At 36.9% G+C, this 17661-nt stretch overlaps 2 protein-coding genes across 5 annotated transcripts in view; both read left to right on the top strand.

Annotated features, from left to right (window-relative positions):
* The window catches only part of LOC129372766 (C4b-binding protein-like), a 51914-nt gene extending 44018 nt beyond the window's left edge, over window positions 1-7896 (top strand). For 2 of the 4 annotated variants that reach the window (XM_055050266.1, XM_055050265.1), the window contains exons 12-15: window positions 1003-1188; window positions 5376-5417; window positions 5518-5569; window positions 7235-7896. In XM_055050266.1, coding sequence (XP_054906241.1) covers window positions 1003-1188; window positions 5376-5417; window positions 5518-5569; window positions 7235-7316 — 362 coding nt within the window. In that variant the 3' untranslated portion in view covers window positions 7317-7896. Of the gene's footprint in view, window positions 1-1002; window positions 1189-1609; window positions 2056-2859; window positions 3017-3095; window positions 3221-3595; window positions 3975-5375; window positions 5418-5517; window positions 5570-7234 lie in introns of those variants that run through there. The other 2 variants (XR_008607287.1, XM_055050268.1) reach the window with 2 other exon arrangements.
* A 1503-nt stretch (window positions 7897-9399) lies between these two features.
* LOC129372765 (sushi, von Willebrand factor type A, EGF and pentraxin domain-containing protein 1-like) overlaps window positions 9400-17661 on the top strand; it is a 28443-nt gene continuing 20181 nt past the window's right edge. The window contains exons 1-3 of the mRNA XM_055050264.1: window positions 9400-9658; window positions 10359-10544; window positions 10689-10788. The gene's annotated coding sequence lies outside the window, so the exon portion shown is untranslated. The remainder of the gene's footprint in view (window positions 9659-10358; window positions 10545-10688; window positions 10789-17661) is intronic.

Below are 17661 nucleotides of genomic sequence, written 5' to 3'. Positions count from 1 at the left end.
TCTTGTTCTTGCAGTGAAATTGTAAAAGAAGAGAAATTAAAATGTCTTGTTACAATATTTTCAATAATGTGCCTCAGTAATATAATAGTCCTGGGAGTTGTGGTTTTATATATGAAAGTCAACTACAAAGCTCAACCACAAATCAATGTATGTACAATAAAAGCACAAATCTCATCATAGTTTATTATTGTGTTTATATTATACTTTGTGACACATTCATTAGAGGATAATAATATACACTGTATTTCCAGCCTTTTGTAGATTTCACACCGAACTAATAAGAAACATCAAATATACTTTGAGACTCCCAGTCAACATGTCTATGAAGAACTAAAAAAGCAACATATTATGACTTGTTCTAAGTTATTTTAAGAAGAGAAGACAACATCTCTGATATTTATCAATCTGGAAAAATATGTCAAGCTATTTCTGTAGCTTTTAGGTTCCTGATAAGCACAATGAGAGCCACTTAGCATGGAATGTGGTAAGAAAACAGTGGCTTGTGAAATGTTTATGTCGACAATGAAAAGTTTTCTTTACCAGCCCATGTGGCCAGTTAAAAAATAAAAACATCCATCCCTGATTCTTCAGAAATGAATCCTCAGAGAGGGTTCATAGAAATGCTGGTAAAGATCAACCTGCTCTGTAATCATACAATGAGTTGAAATGCAACCATACAGTTTGAGTGAAAGATGGTGCATGCAGAACAATCCCCACAAATATTTGTAGGTCCCCAAGCAGGTTCAAATTGTCAACAATAATCCTAGCTTTATAGAGAACTGAAAGCAGAGGAGTGATCACAAAGGGAAGGAAATGGTTGACAACATGATCTCAAGTTATTTAGTTGAACAAAATTAATAACATTGAAAATCTACGATTACTATATAAGTCTTTATGGGGCATTGGTGGTCTTGTTAGTAGGCTGCAGCATCAATGTTGGGTAATGGCAGATGAAATGCTGATCAACTACAAGGCTCATGCAAGATTTATATTTTTTCCTAGGTAATTGCTCCATACCTAAAAGTGTGGAGAACATGGTTCTCACGAATGAATCCCTCCTAAGAGAGAATTTCCCAGATGGTACCAAAGTTACATATGAGTGCGCCAATGGATTTGAAAAAGAAAGTGGCTCTGAGATCATAACCTGCATTGATGGGACTTGGACTGAGCCAGATCTAATCTGCAAGAGTGAGTCCTTGAATATGAAAGTTATTTTACCCTAACCTGTTGATCATTTGTCAAAATGTGCCTTGCTAACATATTTTAGAGGAGATAAGTTTTTCATAAAAGGTTTCAAGATAGGTAATTACTAAGAACTAAACCTAAAAACAAATGGATGGTGGATGAATGACAGTTATAGATAAAGTGTGTTGTTCATGCCAAATTAAAATTAGCTTCATGGTGCATATTTAGAATATGTTAAAATGCAGAAGACATGAACTCAGGAGGATTGCGGCTGAATCCTTTGTCACAGAATAGACCACAAAAGGCAAAATTACAACAATAAGTGTTTCATTTAGTCCTGTAACAAAACAATGTATACAACAAAATGTATGCAACAAACCCCCCTCACCTCTTCACCCCTTTCCTTCACTCTCTACTCTCTCAGTCACTACTTCCTCTTCTGAGAGGGGAGATGTTCTACCAGCTCTCCATCTAACGGGTCAATTGAGTTTCCCAAATCTGCTGGGATTTACCCTATCCAGAACTGAAGTAAACTCTGTTTAAGCTGGTTTCGAGAAAGGATTCGCATAATTTCTATGACCTACATCCAGATGTCTCACCCTTCTTCCCCCTGTGAATTTGCCAGACTGAGCAGCCTACAGCCAACTAGTTTCACAGAGGACATCTGTTAACGTGTTAACGGTCGCTCCTTCTCTTTTTTTATAACTTGCACTTGTTTCTGAATCAGGTTGGTTTTAGTGACTCAGGCGAGTCCCAAGGATGTTGTTTTAAATTTGGGCTAAAGCAACCTATAAAACATTACCTACTTTTCTTCCCCAGAATCAAACATCACAGCTATTTTACTACCATCAAAGAACTTTGAAGTGACTCATTAATTTAATGTCTTTTAGATTTTCTTCATGCTAAATTTTTCATTAGTAAAGCAATTTTGCAAGGGTCAGTACAGCTTAATTAAGTGGCAGAAATAATCAAATAAGTAAAATCAATCATCTAGCCTATCTTTCCTTAACACTGATACTAAGAACTAAAAAGGGAACCTTTGAGAGAGACGGACGGACTTTGGTGTTTCGAATCCCATCTTTTCCTTTGGGGTCTTCATCTTTGTCTTTGGGGTCTGAATACAGTAAAAATGCCAGTGTTAAAATCTCAGGTGTAGTGTCAAATAAAAAGTGTGTGTTGTTTTGACACCACGCAGCTTTAAATGAACACTGCCAGAATAAATTCCGTAATATTTGCGTTGTTAAATTCCAGTGTTAATTGGTTGGTGTTGCTTAAGCCCCGCCTTCGCGTAACGGCTGCAGAGCACGTGCTACTTTCTGTCATCACGCCACCAGTCAGTCTCTCAGTACGGCTACATTTCTTACACGAAGGACATAATTCTTTCCTAAAGGTGAGTTAAATATTTGTATTCAAACATTGTTTCGTTGGAAATGTGGTTTTAAGTTTGAGACTTGAAAGAGTGTACGATATTTAACCCATTTTGAATGGGAAATCCACCAAATTCAAGCTCCCGTCCTTTTGTCATATCTAGGCGAACGGTAAATTTGAATTCTGTTATATTTGGTAAGGTCTAGTTGTCATTTTAAACCATGGATAAGACTTCTATATCTGTATTATTTGAAATATTGGTGAAGTGTGTTATCTAAAAAGCTAACTTAGCAAACGGTTGGACAGGACTTCATCATGCTCTTTGGAGAAGACATCTCGGGGAAGTTTATTGCAAGATGGCCAATGTTCTACAAACCCAAGGTCATCACTGTCAGCAAAAACATTCGACAGAGCATTCACCTGGATGACCTTCTGTCTGCTCAGGAGGAATCAAGCGATTATGGTATGTATTAATATATAAATATGTTCAACTGTCTTTTCTATGTTTGCATTCTAATCATGGCTTGTTCTGACTTTATCAGAATGGGATAGCGACTTGGCAGCCATTCTCCTGCTGGTTCATCTCTTGCCTCCAACCACCAAAGGGAAGAAACATGTCAAAATTAGTGCAACTGAGGCAGCTGATCGTGTTGTGAAGTTCATGAAGGTATGTTTTTGACATGAATTATTGGGCTTCACTTAACGTAAATTGATCTCACTTTTACAAGACTGTAAATGTAAAGTCATTATTTGGTGTTATTTGTATTATAATTTTATAGTTATTTTTGGAAGTTATGGGTGAGATCAGGGTTAATTTTATGACAACATGGAACAGAAAATTGGTTATGGGAAAATAATGGCACAAAGAATTGTATGAGTCCATTAGAACTGACCTTTTCACTTAAGCTCACAGGAGTTTCCTTGCAAGTCACATCCTCTTTCGTGGCATGTTCACAGCTAAAGGAAGGTGGAAAATGTTCTTAATTTGTTGCTAGTGAGGGACTAAAGCCATTATTTCTAATGTGCTGTCTTTTAATATTAGGTGAGGACAAGCATGACAAAGTTGGATCTGCACAGCCCTTCCTCCTCTGCGTTGTAGAGAAGAAGAGCAGTATTCAGAAGTTCTACATCATCCTTGATCAAAAGCCCATTCCTTGTGTGGCAAAGACTGCAGTGGCTGCCTTCGATGAACTTTTTAAGGCGCACTTTGTGTTTGCTGTGTCCTACGATGTAACTCTTCTAAACTTCTACACATTCATCCAAACAACAGTTTATGGGATTGATGTGTCAACAACAAAGGAGAGCCCCAGAGTCAATGAAATCAGAGTGACAATTAACAACACTTATTTATGCCAACATGCAACATTTATAAGGTTCAGCACAGGAATTCTTCAACTTTTGTATGAGCTGTGCATTAAAGTTATGTAATACTGAAATGGGTTTAATAAAATTTGAACTTTCCATTTCTGTGTATTGTTTTGAATATTTTTTAGTACTGGATTTGGTTGATATTGACACTTTGTGGGGTCAATTATTTACCTTTTCAACACGACATAATGTGTTGAGGTTAACACTACACTGGTGTTACTTTTAACATTATATTCAAACACTAACATTGTTGTAATGCTAATGTGACACTCAGTATTGTTGAATATTAACAATATCTGGTGTTAATTTAACAAAAAATGGGTGTCAACCTTTTAGCACTTTGAAAAGTGTTACTTCAACACCAGCTGACTTGGACACATATAGACACTTTGTGGGTGTTAAAATTAACACTGTGGGTGCTAATTCAGCACTGGCATTTTCACTGTGCAGATTTACTTTATTGCAGTCTGGGAATACTGTTGGATCTAGATATCACTTGTGTGACTAATTTTAAAGGTAACTTTATTTGTTGTTACTGTTAACTAAAATCTCCAGCATGGGGAAGTTGGATGATCTTGGATTTTCTTGAAAATACGTAACAAGAATATTTTTGCATTTTTATTTTACTTTTGTCACATTCACTGGAGGACAATATATATTTACATAAAGTTCAACAAAAAATAAATTGTCCCCTTTAAAGATTTCCTGACCACATCTATATATTGAGTCGGGTCGTGGGGGTAACAGCCTTACTAGGGAGTTTTGGGGTATTTTGAAGAAACATGTATTTTATTCAAATTAGGAAATAAACAAGAGTTATGCTGACTTTGTCATTTAAAGTCTACAAAATATCATCGGATGAAACTATTACTACAAGCAGTGCATCAGCATCCACTTTATTAAAAAGTATCAAAAGTTTTCTTCTAAAAAATTTTTAAAATGTATTTTTAAACGAAGTTGGAAAGCAAATTTTTAATCAAAAATTTTTCACTCCACCAGTTCTTTTTCTTTTTTCTTTTGTATCACAATCAAGTGAATTTTCTGTGTACCTCAGCAGTAAATAAATTATAGATTTCTCAAACAATGCAGAAGTTGAAAACTTCTACATTGATCACCGGTCAGGAGACGACCTTGGTGAGTCACTGCATTACGAAAGAATCGCAGAAGTAACATGGCATGTTTGGAGAATCATAAGTGGATGTGTCTTGACCTAAGCAGGAGTAATTTTTCATTAGTTTTCCAAAGAATTGTGCATATTGAACTATGTTGATTTTTTCCTTATAAATACTTAATTGGATCTTTGCTGTAATTTTATAAATCCATTTTCTACACTGTTTTGTACTTGCAGACCAGAGTATTTTGAGATCTAAAGAAAAGAGCAACATCTTTAGTTTTGCTCTTATCTAAAGAGCAAATCTCTTGGGTTTGATTTTAATATTATTTTATCTTTGCAGAAATTAAACCTCCTTCAAACCTACTGTTGATAGGCGTGGCAGGTAACATGAATGAAAGTGCCTCTTTGAAATGAATATTATCATTTTCTGTAACTGAAATGCTAAATTATCAAATATCTATTTTCTTTCTTTTCCTTCACAGTTGGCTGTTCACTTGCACTTCTTTTCTGCATCTTTTGGGTTTGGAGGCGATGGTGAGATATTGTATTTTAAACTTAGGATATCTTTATATACAGCTCTGAAAAATATTAAGAAACCAGTGGACTGAACCCCACTGAAAACCTCATCATTATTCCACCAAATATTGATTTATGAAGTTTTTCTGTGTTAAAACATAAGTATTGTTGTTTCTAAATGAATATGAACTTGATTTCTTTGCATTATTTGAGGTCTGAATGCGCTGCATTTCTTCTTCTTCTTCTTCTTCTTCTTCGTCTTCTTCTTCTTATTATTTTTGTTATTTTGACCATATCTAATTTTGTGCAACAAAATACTAACTTTTTGATTGGAATTTCAGAGAAATGTTGTCAGTAGTTCATAAAATAAAAGAACATTGTTCATTTTACTCAAACATGTAAAAAACTAAAATCAGAGAGATTGATCATTTTATATGATCAAGCTCTCATTTTACCAGAGCTGTATATAAACATTTAAGCTTTTCATCTTGCTCCTTTTCCCTATTTCATGTTCTCTCCCTTCAACTTCTGCATGTTTACATGTAAATACACGGTAAAGTTGAACACTTTGATTCCATTTTAGTGTTAAATTAACTAAAAATCCCTGAAACAATGTACAAGCATTCATCTTCAAGTGTTTTATTGTGTTTGTTGGTTTTTAATAACAGACTAATGTAAAAACACTGAGGCAGGTTACATTTTAGCTGTTAATGTCTGTGTAACTGGGTGAAAGTAAAACATACTGCCAAGGAGAAAAAAGCACATTAACTACTATGTAATAATGTTTGAGATTCTTTACTTGAAACTAAATACAATCCATTGACAGATTTCTTATTGTTTGCACAAATGTTTAATATCATCAAACCACTTATAAAAATAAAAAAATACCTGAAAAAAGTAAAAAAAAAAAAAAAAAAGAGAGAAAACATTGAAATTAGGATTTTATTGGAAATTGTAAAAACCAGAAAAAACAAACATCTGGATTGATAAGTGGTTGTGTACTTCACTGGAGTCATAAAGCCTTAGAAATAGCTTCGTAAACTTTTAGCCAGGCTGAAAGATGTTCAGGATTTTTTTTTGACAACACACAAAGTTTAGACTGGACAATGATCACTGCTTCCGTCAAGGCGGCTAAGTGTTTGCTAATATACAATTGGGTAAAAGGTAGCCTTAATTTTGTCTAAATTTACTGGTTTATAATATTTTTGTATATTTTTTTCTGTTCAAAATATTTTCATTACAATGACTAACCTTTAATTCCATGGAATGCTAGTTACAAATGCATTAAATCAGTTAACTTTTTGATAAAAAAATGAAATGTCCAACAATTCTCACACAAATTTTCTATCTTTTGACACTATAGCTCAGATGACTTTGAAGGATAGTAACACTGGGATATTTCAGTTCCGAAGTCTTTAAGTATCCTTCTTCATTCAGGTATCCATTTCATTTGGTTTTTGAGCTCAGACCATCACAATACCAAACAATCTTGTTTAAACTGTTTTAATTTGTTCATTTTTCTTCTTGTAATTTTCTGTGTGAATCATTAAGTATAAATATGATTTTCATATTCAAGCAAGAAGAAATAGCTCTTGATCCGATTGTCATTTTTTCCCCTCCACAATAAAAATGCAACTCTGATTAAACAGTCAGTCTTTGGTTTCTCATCTGTTTCTTTCTCAGGTGGAACTGGACCCAGCTGTTGGGACATTTACTACAGATGAAGGACTGCCGAACTCTGAGCGCCTTACCACGCCTTGGATAAAACAAGCAGGCTCCCTTTTCTCAACTTATATTTGTTTTCACTTCAAAAGAAGAAAACTAAACATCATGAAGGCAATTGTATTGTTTCAAAGTTTAATTTTTAGATACACGTTTTCTTAACAGTTTCATTGGCTGTAGTGGCCTTTAGGTGAGATCAGTTAAACAAGAAAGTCAGTAATGGAGCTAAGGCGTAAATTCAAGCTGGGAGACAGAACACAGCTGATCTACAAACAAAGCTGATCCACTTCAATGACGTCACACCCCGCTGCGGCCAATCAGGATCGGCGCCCTTGCGCGTCCCAGCCAATCAACGTCAAGCCGGTCCATTCAAGAAGTCGAGCCTGCAGGGATCTGCCTGCTCGTCAGCTGTGCTTCGCCCACCTCCTCCCCATCCCCACCTTCAACCCGATGACCATTCTCCAGGCGCCTTACGCGCTCCTCCATCCAAGGCTCCGCTCCATCACCAGTTTTCGGACCGGGGGGTAAGACTAGTGAGATTCGCCGTACTCAGCATCTTCCCCCGGCGATCTACGCTCACTAGTCTTCCGCCGGTTCGAGCGCCAAAGATTTGTTCATTAAAATCTCCTAACTGCTTATTTTTCTCTGTGTGAGTTGATCCAGATTGAAATGAGAGAAGGGAAAGATATGCTGCACAGGCAAAGAGAACATTTTTATAATTATTCTGACATAATTACTAAAAGATTGAAAATACTTTATTTCACTTAATTTCTTTTATTCCTACTAAATGTGTTGTAAACACTTTTTCTACTTATGTTCTAAATTATTTCAGTCATTGAAAAAAGTGTAGCTAAAATGTCTTCATAAATACTACGCCAGCGAGTTTCCAGGTTTTTCTATTATGTGATGTTTTCTCAGGACTGACATATAATCCAAGTTGTTCAGGAATGATACAGTGGGTTTAATACAGTTTACAGTCTGCATTGGAGGATAGTGAAGATTCTTTCTTTTCATGATTGTTTACTGTGGGTTTTTAGTCTGGTATGCAGAATATTAACAAACCATTTTATTGAGAAAGATTACAAATCATCTTTAAAATGTAATATTTTCTGATGAAAAAACAATAGATAAAGAAATAATTTATATTTGACAATGAAAGAATGTGTGTACAATGTATCAATTCATGCATATGTGAAGATAAAGATGTATAAAAAGTTTTTTTTTTTCTTTATAATGTAATAACTACCAGACTCAGAGTATTGAACCACTTTCTCCTAACCCTAACCCTAGCTTTAATAAGTGAAGAATTATATTAAAATAATTAAAAGTGACTGATATGAATTAATTATCATCTTTCTCAGTTGTTCTCAAACTGTGTTCCTGGAACTGGTGGTGGTCCACGTGATCCCTGTAGTGGTACTGCATATAAACCAGGTGCTGTAACGTCACCTGAGCTCAAAGTGCAACACAGTACAGTTAGCTTACCAAATTATTATTGAAAGTAAGAATGGATAAGTGATTATCCAGCTTTTATTTTACTCAAAACAAAAACTGAAGATACAAGTGGAAAGGAAATAGCGCCAAGACTATTTTTACAGTAAGAGGAATTCATGTCTGCAGGAATAGTTTTCAGTTTCTTTGGGTGAATTGTTGAACTTATTTCTATAACGATAGTGACACCAGCACGATATCTACCCTTACCAAAAAGATACGATACGAATACAAATTTGTTGTGTACAAATATTTTGTAATGTCATTTACCTTTTGGCAGTGGCTACCTTCTTTCAATAACATGTTATAAAAGCATATTACTAAATTCTAATAACATAACTCACTGTATTCAAAGTTCATCAGTTACTCTCCTAATGCATAATTTGAAGGGAGATCTATCAAAGATCAGTTTATCAGTTTGTATGCGAAAACAAAGTGAAATACAAATGTCCAAAATTCCACTCAGGAGATTAGATAATTAATTAATTACAATGAATTAATAAATCAATTAATTACACAATGTCATTAAGCATGTAAATTGCTTCGTGGTTAGGATTCTTGTGAAAGTCGTTTTTTTTTTTTTTTTTTTGAATTAGTGAATTCCAAAACAGTAATTTATGTTGGGAAACCAAGACTTTTATTTTGAAATTTTTCAACCTCACCTCCTTTCCCTCTAGTAACTAAAGAAAATGAATTGACTTCAATGGAAGGAGAATCATTTCCACCGTGAGGAGCGTCTCTACACACCACATTTCCATGACTAAAGTTGGACTGATGTAGAGGCAGCTTCATCCGGATGGTTTGTATTTCCTTCCACATCTATGGAGGGTTTAGTTGACATCGGCAGACAGAGAAAACTCCTTATCCTGTGCCTATTTATCGGGAACGTTGCAGGTCAGTACGTCACCGGCCAAACCGGCTTCAAAGATATAATATTGTACTAATTTTTGTTGTCACATATAAAACATATTACGTTTTGTTTGATGTCAGGGTCACTTTGACAAATAAGAACACTTTTATTTAAAAATAACCTTAACTTTAACAACTACCCGTCTAGCATTAAACGTTATGACAACGTCCACTTAACGTTGTCATAACGACGCAGAGCGTCAAATCAACAGCAAACGTCCATCAGACATTTATTAAGATTTGACAAAACATTTGCTGGACGTTCGCAGTTAACTTGTTCGTCACCTCCACTTGCTCAGCCATTCGGCCACATCCTTCATTGCCTCCACCACCACTGTCGGGTCCCGGGGGGATAACGTTCCTCTCAGCATACGGAATGCTCATCCGAGCCCATCGGAAAGTTTGTGATAATTGATGTCCTCAGCTGGGGCCCCTGTGCCAAAGACTCTTAATTTGTATGTCAAATTCTCTCCAGATTGAAATAACATTGCAGCTCAGAATATTGTATACTGTGTATCGTGACATAGCAAAAATATATCAGGATATTAGATTTTCCTCATATGCCCCAGTCTTACTTCAACTAACATATTTTTCAACTTATGTTGGAGAGTCATTTTAAAATAACCAAAGTCACAATAACAGCTTTGCTTTTATGTGTCTTTGTGTCATTTTTCTTTTCTCCTAGCTGATTGTGAAAATCCTACAAATAGAGTACGCATAGAGATCACAGCAGAATCTCTTAAAATAAAAGAATTCCCTGATGGTACTGTGATCAATTACAAGTGCATACTTGGATATAATAAAGTAAGTGGCACTGGGGAGATGACCTGCGTCAATGGGAAGTGGACCGAGCCAGACATCACCTGCAAGCGTGAGTCCTGTCTAACTTGCAATTTCCATCTGATAAAAACAGTTATCTAACATGCTTTACATTGTCATCTTGGATCACGATAATATCACACTGATGACTGTTGTTCTTTTGTATTTTTATTTTTGTTGTATTTATATATTAAAGCGAGGAACTGTGGTATCCCTCCAGCACATTCATACATGGTATATGACGTCAGGCAGGGGACTCTATTTGGTGCATCGGTTTATGTAACTTGTGTAAGAGGGTATGTATGACTCCAAATATTTAAATTAGATTATCTGCTTCAATGTCATTGTTTTGTCTCAGAAAATCAAGTGTATGTCTTGACTTGCAAGAACTCGAAACAATCTTTTCACGCCTGTCTGTCTGCTGACCTGAGTGAAGTTGGCCCCCCCACCTTCTTCAAATCAGACAAAAATGGTGTCAAACGTTTGTGCTGCGTTTGTGCTGGTTTGTGCAGCAAAAATTTTCGTTTGTGCTGCTATCATTTGAAAGATATAACGAAATGTTTTTAGAGGTCATCAAAGGTCAACCAGCCCCCCCACCTTCTTCGAATCAGACAAAATAGGTGTCAATCAACTCGGCTACGTTTGTGCTGGTTTGTGCAGCAAACATTTTTGTTTGTGCTGGTATCATTCTGAAGATATTAAGAAAAATGTTCTCCAGGGGTCATCAGATTGACACCTATTTTGTCTGATACGAAGAAGGTGGGGGGGCTGGCTGACCTTTGATGACCTCTAGACACTTTTCTTTTAATATCTTTAAAATGATAGCTGCACAAACAAACATTTTTGCTGAACAAATGTAGTCAAGTCTATTAACGCCCATTTTACCTGATTTGAAGAAGTTAGGGGAGCTGGTTGACCTTTGATGACCTTATTATTTATATAACTCATAATATTTTATAGTTCTATAATTTGTAATAGCAGTATAAATGAAAAAAAATTCCTGCACAAACCTGCACAAACATAGCACAGTTGGTTGACACCAAATTTATTTATGTTTCCAAATGTGAGTAGGGCCAGGGGAGTGGTTGACCTCTGATGACCCCTGGAGAACATTTTTCTTAATATCTTCAGAATGATACCAGCACAAACAAAAATGTTTGCTGCACAAACCAGCACAAACGTAGCCGAGTTGATTGACACCTATTTCGTCTGATTCGAAGTAGGTGGGGGGCTGGATGACCTTTTGACCTTTAACCTTTTATTAATATCTTCAAAGCCAAAGCAGCACAAACGAAAATTTTTGCTGCACAAACCTGCACAAACGCAGCCAAGTTGATTGACACCTATTTTGTCTGATTCGAAGAAGGTGGGGGGCTGGTTGACCTTTGATGACCTCTAAAAACATTTCTTTATATCTTTAAAATGATAGCTGCACAAACAAAAATTTTTGCTGCACAAACCAGCACAAACGCAGCACAAACGTTTGACCAATTTTGTCTGATTTGAAGTAGGTGGGGGGGCTGGTTGACCTTTTGACCTTTACCTTTTCATCAATATCTTCAAAGCCAAAGTAGCACAAACAAAAATTTTGCTGCACAAACCTGCACAAACGCAGCCGAGTTGATTGACACCTATTTTGTCTGATTTGAAGAAGGTGGGGGGCTGGTTGACCTTTGATGACCTCTAAAAACATTTCGTTATATCTTTCAAATGATAGCAGCACAAACGAAAATTTTTGCTGCACAAACCAGCACAAACGCAGCACAAACGTTTGACACCATTTTTGTCTGATTTGAAGAAGGTGGGGGGGCCAACTTCACAGTTCAACTGAGGGCCAAAATTGCAACATTTGTTCCATTTTAGATGGTGTGGTTCGCTTTCATACTGTACTTTTTTAAACAATTCAAAGTAATTGAAAAACCTTTTCACCCCATTGCCTGTGGTGGTTTGCAGATCTACTGAACAAATAACATAAAAAGCTGAGAAGACATGAGTACATCTATCTTCTTCACAAAATGTAACCAAAATCCACTTCTAAGATTTCTCTTTTGTTTTTAGAAATATATCATGAGCCATTTTTTCCTTTTATTTTGGTTATATTTACCAATTGTGCCTTGCGCCATGGTTCCCTTCTTGCTTTTTAAATGATCACTAGTCCTCTTGCATCCACATACAAATTGTTCCAGATTTCCCTTTAATCAAACTGAGACCTAGATTTTGAGGCAGCTCAGAGTTTGCTTTCTTGGTGTGTCTGGATGTGCATTCACACTTTCCCTATTTAAATAACTGCAATATAATTTTGAACATCAACAGCAGTTCATTTGACACAGGAATAGCGATGGAATATTTCTAATTTTGAAACAGTTTGCAAATGTGTTTGTTCCACCTACGCTGACCCAACACAAACTGGCAACAGCATTGCTAAGCAGAAAACAGGAGAACAGGTACAAGCTTATTAAAATCACCACATATGGAAGTGCAGGCAACTCTGATGTGTTCATTTTTACCATAATACAGACCAATAAGGAATTGTGTAGTCTAAAAAGATGCATATTTCATGTATTTGGTTTGCACCAAGGCGAACTGTACGAGAATTTGTTTGAAAGCGGAGAGAGAACCTAAAAAATATTGTTCCAGATTTCACTTTAATCAATCAATCAATCAAATTTTATTTGTATAACACATTTCAGCAAGGCATTTCAAAGTGCTTTACATCATAAACACAAGAACACAATGTAATGCAACATTTAATATTCAATACATTGTTACATATTACATTTCAAAAACAATTCTAAACAGGTGTGTTTTTAATTGCGATTTAAAAGACGTCAGGGTTTCTGCTGTTTTACAGTTTTCTGGAAGTTTGTTCCAAATTTTGGGTGCATAGATGCTGAAAGCTGCTTCTCCTCTCTTGGTTCTGGGGATGCAAAGCAGACCAGAACCAGAAGACCTGAGAGGTCTGGAAGGTTGATACAACAACAGCAGATCTTTGATGTATTGTGGTGCTAAACCGTTCAGTGATTTATAAACTAACAACAGTATTTTAAAATGTATTCTTTGAGCTACAGGGAGCCAGTGGAGGGACTTTAAAACTGGTGTTATGTGGTCTATCTTCCTGGTTTTAGTGAGAACGCGAGCAGCAGCTTCTGGATCAGCTGCAGCTGTTTGATTGATTTGTTGGACAGACCTGTGAAGACGCTGTTACAATAATCAATGTGACTAAAGATAAACACATTGATGAGTTTCTCTTGATCTGGCTGAGACATTAATCCTCTACTCCTGGAGATGTTCTTCAGGTGATAGAAGGCCAACTTTGTAATTGTCTTTATGTGGCTCGCAAGGTTCAAGTCCGAGTCCATCACTACTCCCAGGTTTCAGGCCTGATCGCTAGTTTTTAGTTGTAATAACTGAAGTTGTGCATTGACTTTAGATCGTTCCTCTTTAGGTCCAAAAATAATGACTTCAGTTTTGTTTTTGTTCAGCTGGAAAAAGTTTTGGCACATCCACACATTTATCTGTTCTAAACATTTATTCAGTGATTGGATGGGTTCAGAGTCACCTGGTGACATCGTAATATAGAGCTGTGTGTCATCCGCATAGTTGTGGCATCTAATATTATTTCCTGTTATAACCTGAGCTAGTGGGAGAATATAAATATTAAAAAAGAGGGGTCATAAGACTGAACCTTGGGGTACCCCACATGTGACCTTTGACCTCTTTGATGAGAAGTTTCCAATTGAAACAAAAAAATTCCTGTTCTTTATGTAAGATTAAAACCAGTCAAGCACCAAACCGGAGAGTCCGACCCAACTTTCAAGTCGATTCAATAATATGTCATGGTCGACAGTGTCAAAAGCTGCACTGAGGTCCAACAGAACCAGCACCGTGGTTCTCCCACAGTCCGTATTTATATGGATATCATTGAATACTTTTACGAGGGCAGTCTCCGTGCTGTGGTGAGCACGAAAACCAGACTGGAAAGTGTCAAAGCAGTTGGTCATCATGAGGAAACTATTTAATTGTTTACACACAGTTTTTTCAATCATTTTGCTGATGAATGGGAGGTTTGAGATCGGCCTGTAATTCTGCAGTAGTGATTTGTCCAGGTTGTTCTTTTTTAACAGTGGTTTTCAAAGCCTGGGGAAAACACCTGATGTAAGCGATGAGTTTACGATTTGGATCAGATCAGTAGCAATAACAGGCAGGACTTTCTTAAAGAAATGTGTGGGTAGGACATCCAGACAACAGGAGCGTGAACTTCATTGACTTATAATTTCTTCTAGGATTTTATGATTAAGTAGTTGAAAATGGGTCATTTTTTCTGTATTTGTTTTGTTTTGGTACAGCAATGGTTCTGGCTTTAGAGTTGATGTGCAGATTAATCCTCTGATTTTTTTAATTTTCTCTGAAAAGAAGCTGGAAAACTTGTTACAGGCAGCATTAGATTGGAGTTCAGGTGATAACGTCATAGGAGGGTTTGTGAGCCTGTCAACTGTTGCAAATAAAGTTCAAGCATTGTTGATGTTTTTGTTTATGACATCTGCAAAGAAAGCCTCCCTTGTGTGTTTTAGTGTTAAGTGATAGTTGCATAGTCTTTCTTTATAGATGTCATTATGAACGTGAAGTTGAGTTTTACTCCATTTTCGTTCTGCTCTGCGACAGAGTTGTCTTGCAGATCGAACTGTTTGTGCTTTTCTCCATGGAGATTTTTTTATACCAGACACAACCTTTACTTTAATTGGAGCAATGGAATCAATGATATATGAAACTTTAGACTGAAAATCATCTACCAACTTATCTACATCATTACAGCTTAAGGGTGAGGAAGAAGAGTAGATTTGATTAAATGTTTCTGCTGTGTTTTCTGTGAAAGAACGTTTTGTGACAGTAGCTGTTTGTCCAAGCGGGTCAAAGAATAAAGAACCTTCAAAGATAACAGCAAAGTGATCCGACAGGGCGACATCAGTTACATCGACATTGGAAATAGTCACACCCTTACTGATAACCAAGTCCAGTGTGTGTCCTGGAGTGTGTGTTGCTTGTTTGACATGTTGTGTTAAACCAAAATTTTCTAAAATATTAAAGAGCTTTTTTGCCCCTCTGTCTTCGGGTTTGTCCACATGAATGTTGAAATCACCAACAATTATTAAACAATCATAATCAATGCATATGAGAGATAGAAGATCATTCAAGTCAGTAAAGAAATTTTCCACATGTTGGAGTTTTGTATAAAGTTAGTGTCAAAGTTCGTTTGAAGCCTTTAACCTGAATTCCAAGATACTCAAAAGAACTGAAATGACCCAAAGAAATTTTACTACAATGTATGGTTTTCTTAAATATAGAAGCCACGCCTCCTCCTTTTTTATGTTTTCTATTCTCACTTAAACAATTGTAGTCAGGAGGCGCTGATTCAATGAGTACAATTTGGTCATTATCGTCATTCAACCATGTTTCTGTCAGAAACATAACATCAACATTATACTCAGTGATGAAATCATTAATAGAGCTTTAGCACAGAGTGATCTGGTATTTAAAATAGCTATTTTAAGTGACTTGGAGGCCAAAAGATTTTCAGTCTGAGGTTCCTTTAGGCAGGGGATCAGTCTGAGGTTCGAATTAGGACCGCTGTATTTCATATTTCTGGTTTTTGTAAATTTTCTTGTAGTGATCCGGACAGGCAATGTCCTGTTCTGCAGTACCCGGGGGCCAGACACATTCTGGATGGAGACAGGTGTAAAGATAATATCGGGTCCCCGGCCTCAGACCTCAGAAACGCAGAGTGATTGATCCTCTGGGAAGTCAGGGGCAGGTTGCTTAAATGTAGTGAGGTCTGCTACGTGAGTGCTAAGGAGAGACGTGCCGAGGCGAACCTGTTGATTCATTCCATCTGTAAATTTAAGAAACTCTGGTCCGGAAGACATTTCTTCATTGGTATCCATTGAATCCTGTAAATGATTGGAGGAGCAGAGAGGGAGGGGGGAAGGAGCGAGGGAAGCAGTCGCTCCGTCTCCAGTCGATTTATCAGCTTGTTTTGGAATATCATGCTCCTGATCCGGGGAGCGTTCCATCCTAGTCAGACATCCTTGAGCCTGTTCTTCTGACGCGATAATCCTGTTGCTGTCCTTGTTGATAAAATAAAAAAGGTTTGCAGTGAGTAGCTTTATCCCATGTTTATTAAGATTGCATCCTCCTCTTCCAAAAAGGTGAAAGCGCTGCCAATAGATCCAGAGGTTATTGATGAAGGTCACTGAGCTGGTAGAGCAGGTTTAATCAGCCATTTGTTGATCGTGAGCAGCCTGGAGTGTTTTTCGTCTCCCCATTGAGGTGATGGAGTTGGACCACTGAGAAATAACTTCATTCTCAGTTTTTCCATAGTGTTCAGAAGAATATTAAAGTCCTTTTTCAGAATCTCAGACTTTTGCTTTGTCAGATCATTGAGTAAAGAATTTATTGCCCTGATAGCCAATACACTCCCTGTCTGAAATGTTCCTTAAGGAGTATAAGACTGCTTTCTGATTAGAAATTTATGTAAGTTCAGAGAGTCACCGGTTGTCTTAGTTTGGATTGTATCTAAGTTTATCTTAACCTAAAAGTTAACTTATGTACTATTGTGCTACTTTAAAATTCTATTTCAACATTACCCACAGTCAAACACCCCGTTGTTCTTATATTCATTTGATGCAATATGGGCCTCTGCTCTTTGCATATCCTTGTCCCCCGTCACTTTTGGCAGCTATATCAGTTCATTGTTGTTGGGCCATTGCAAGAAGACCTTTGCCGAGCTGCCTTTAGCAACATGGACACCGTGACCCTCGCGTCGGGTCTACTGGAGACACACTGCCGTCGTGCGAGCTGTGCAGACGTGCGTTAGAATTATGGCAACTAATGGCAAATGCAAAGAACTTTGCGCAGTTATTTTTCTTGCCATCTCCCCCAAACCAACTGACGAGTCGAGTAAGCGTTGGATTCAGGTAATGGTAGCTGATAGATGACTGGTGCTGAGAATAGAAGTCCAGTTAGCATAACTATAGAGACATTAACCTTTTTGCATATAAAATATGGGATTCAGCATGAACATTTTGGGGAAGACTTTACGATAAGGTGAACTTACATAAATTTCTAAAGAGGGTTTCGGAGCTAGATAGGCCCGCACTCCCTTAACCGCTATG

The sequence above is a fragment of the Poeciliopsis prolifica genome, unplaced genomic scaffold, assembly GCF_027474105.1.
Source record: "Poeciliopsis prolifica strain line A6 unplaced genomic scaffold, Auburn_PproV2 SCAFFOLD030, whole genome shotgun sequence".
NCBI lineage: Eukaryota > Metazoa > Chordata > Actinopteri > Cyprinodontiformes > Poeciliidae > Poeciliopsis > Poeciliopsis prolifica.
This window is presented reverse-complemented; position numbering and strand designations above follow the sequence as displayed.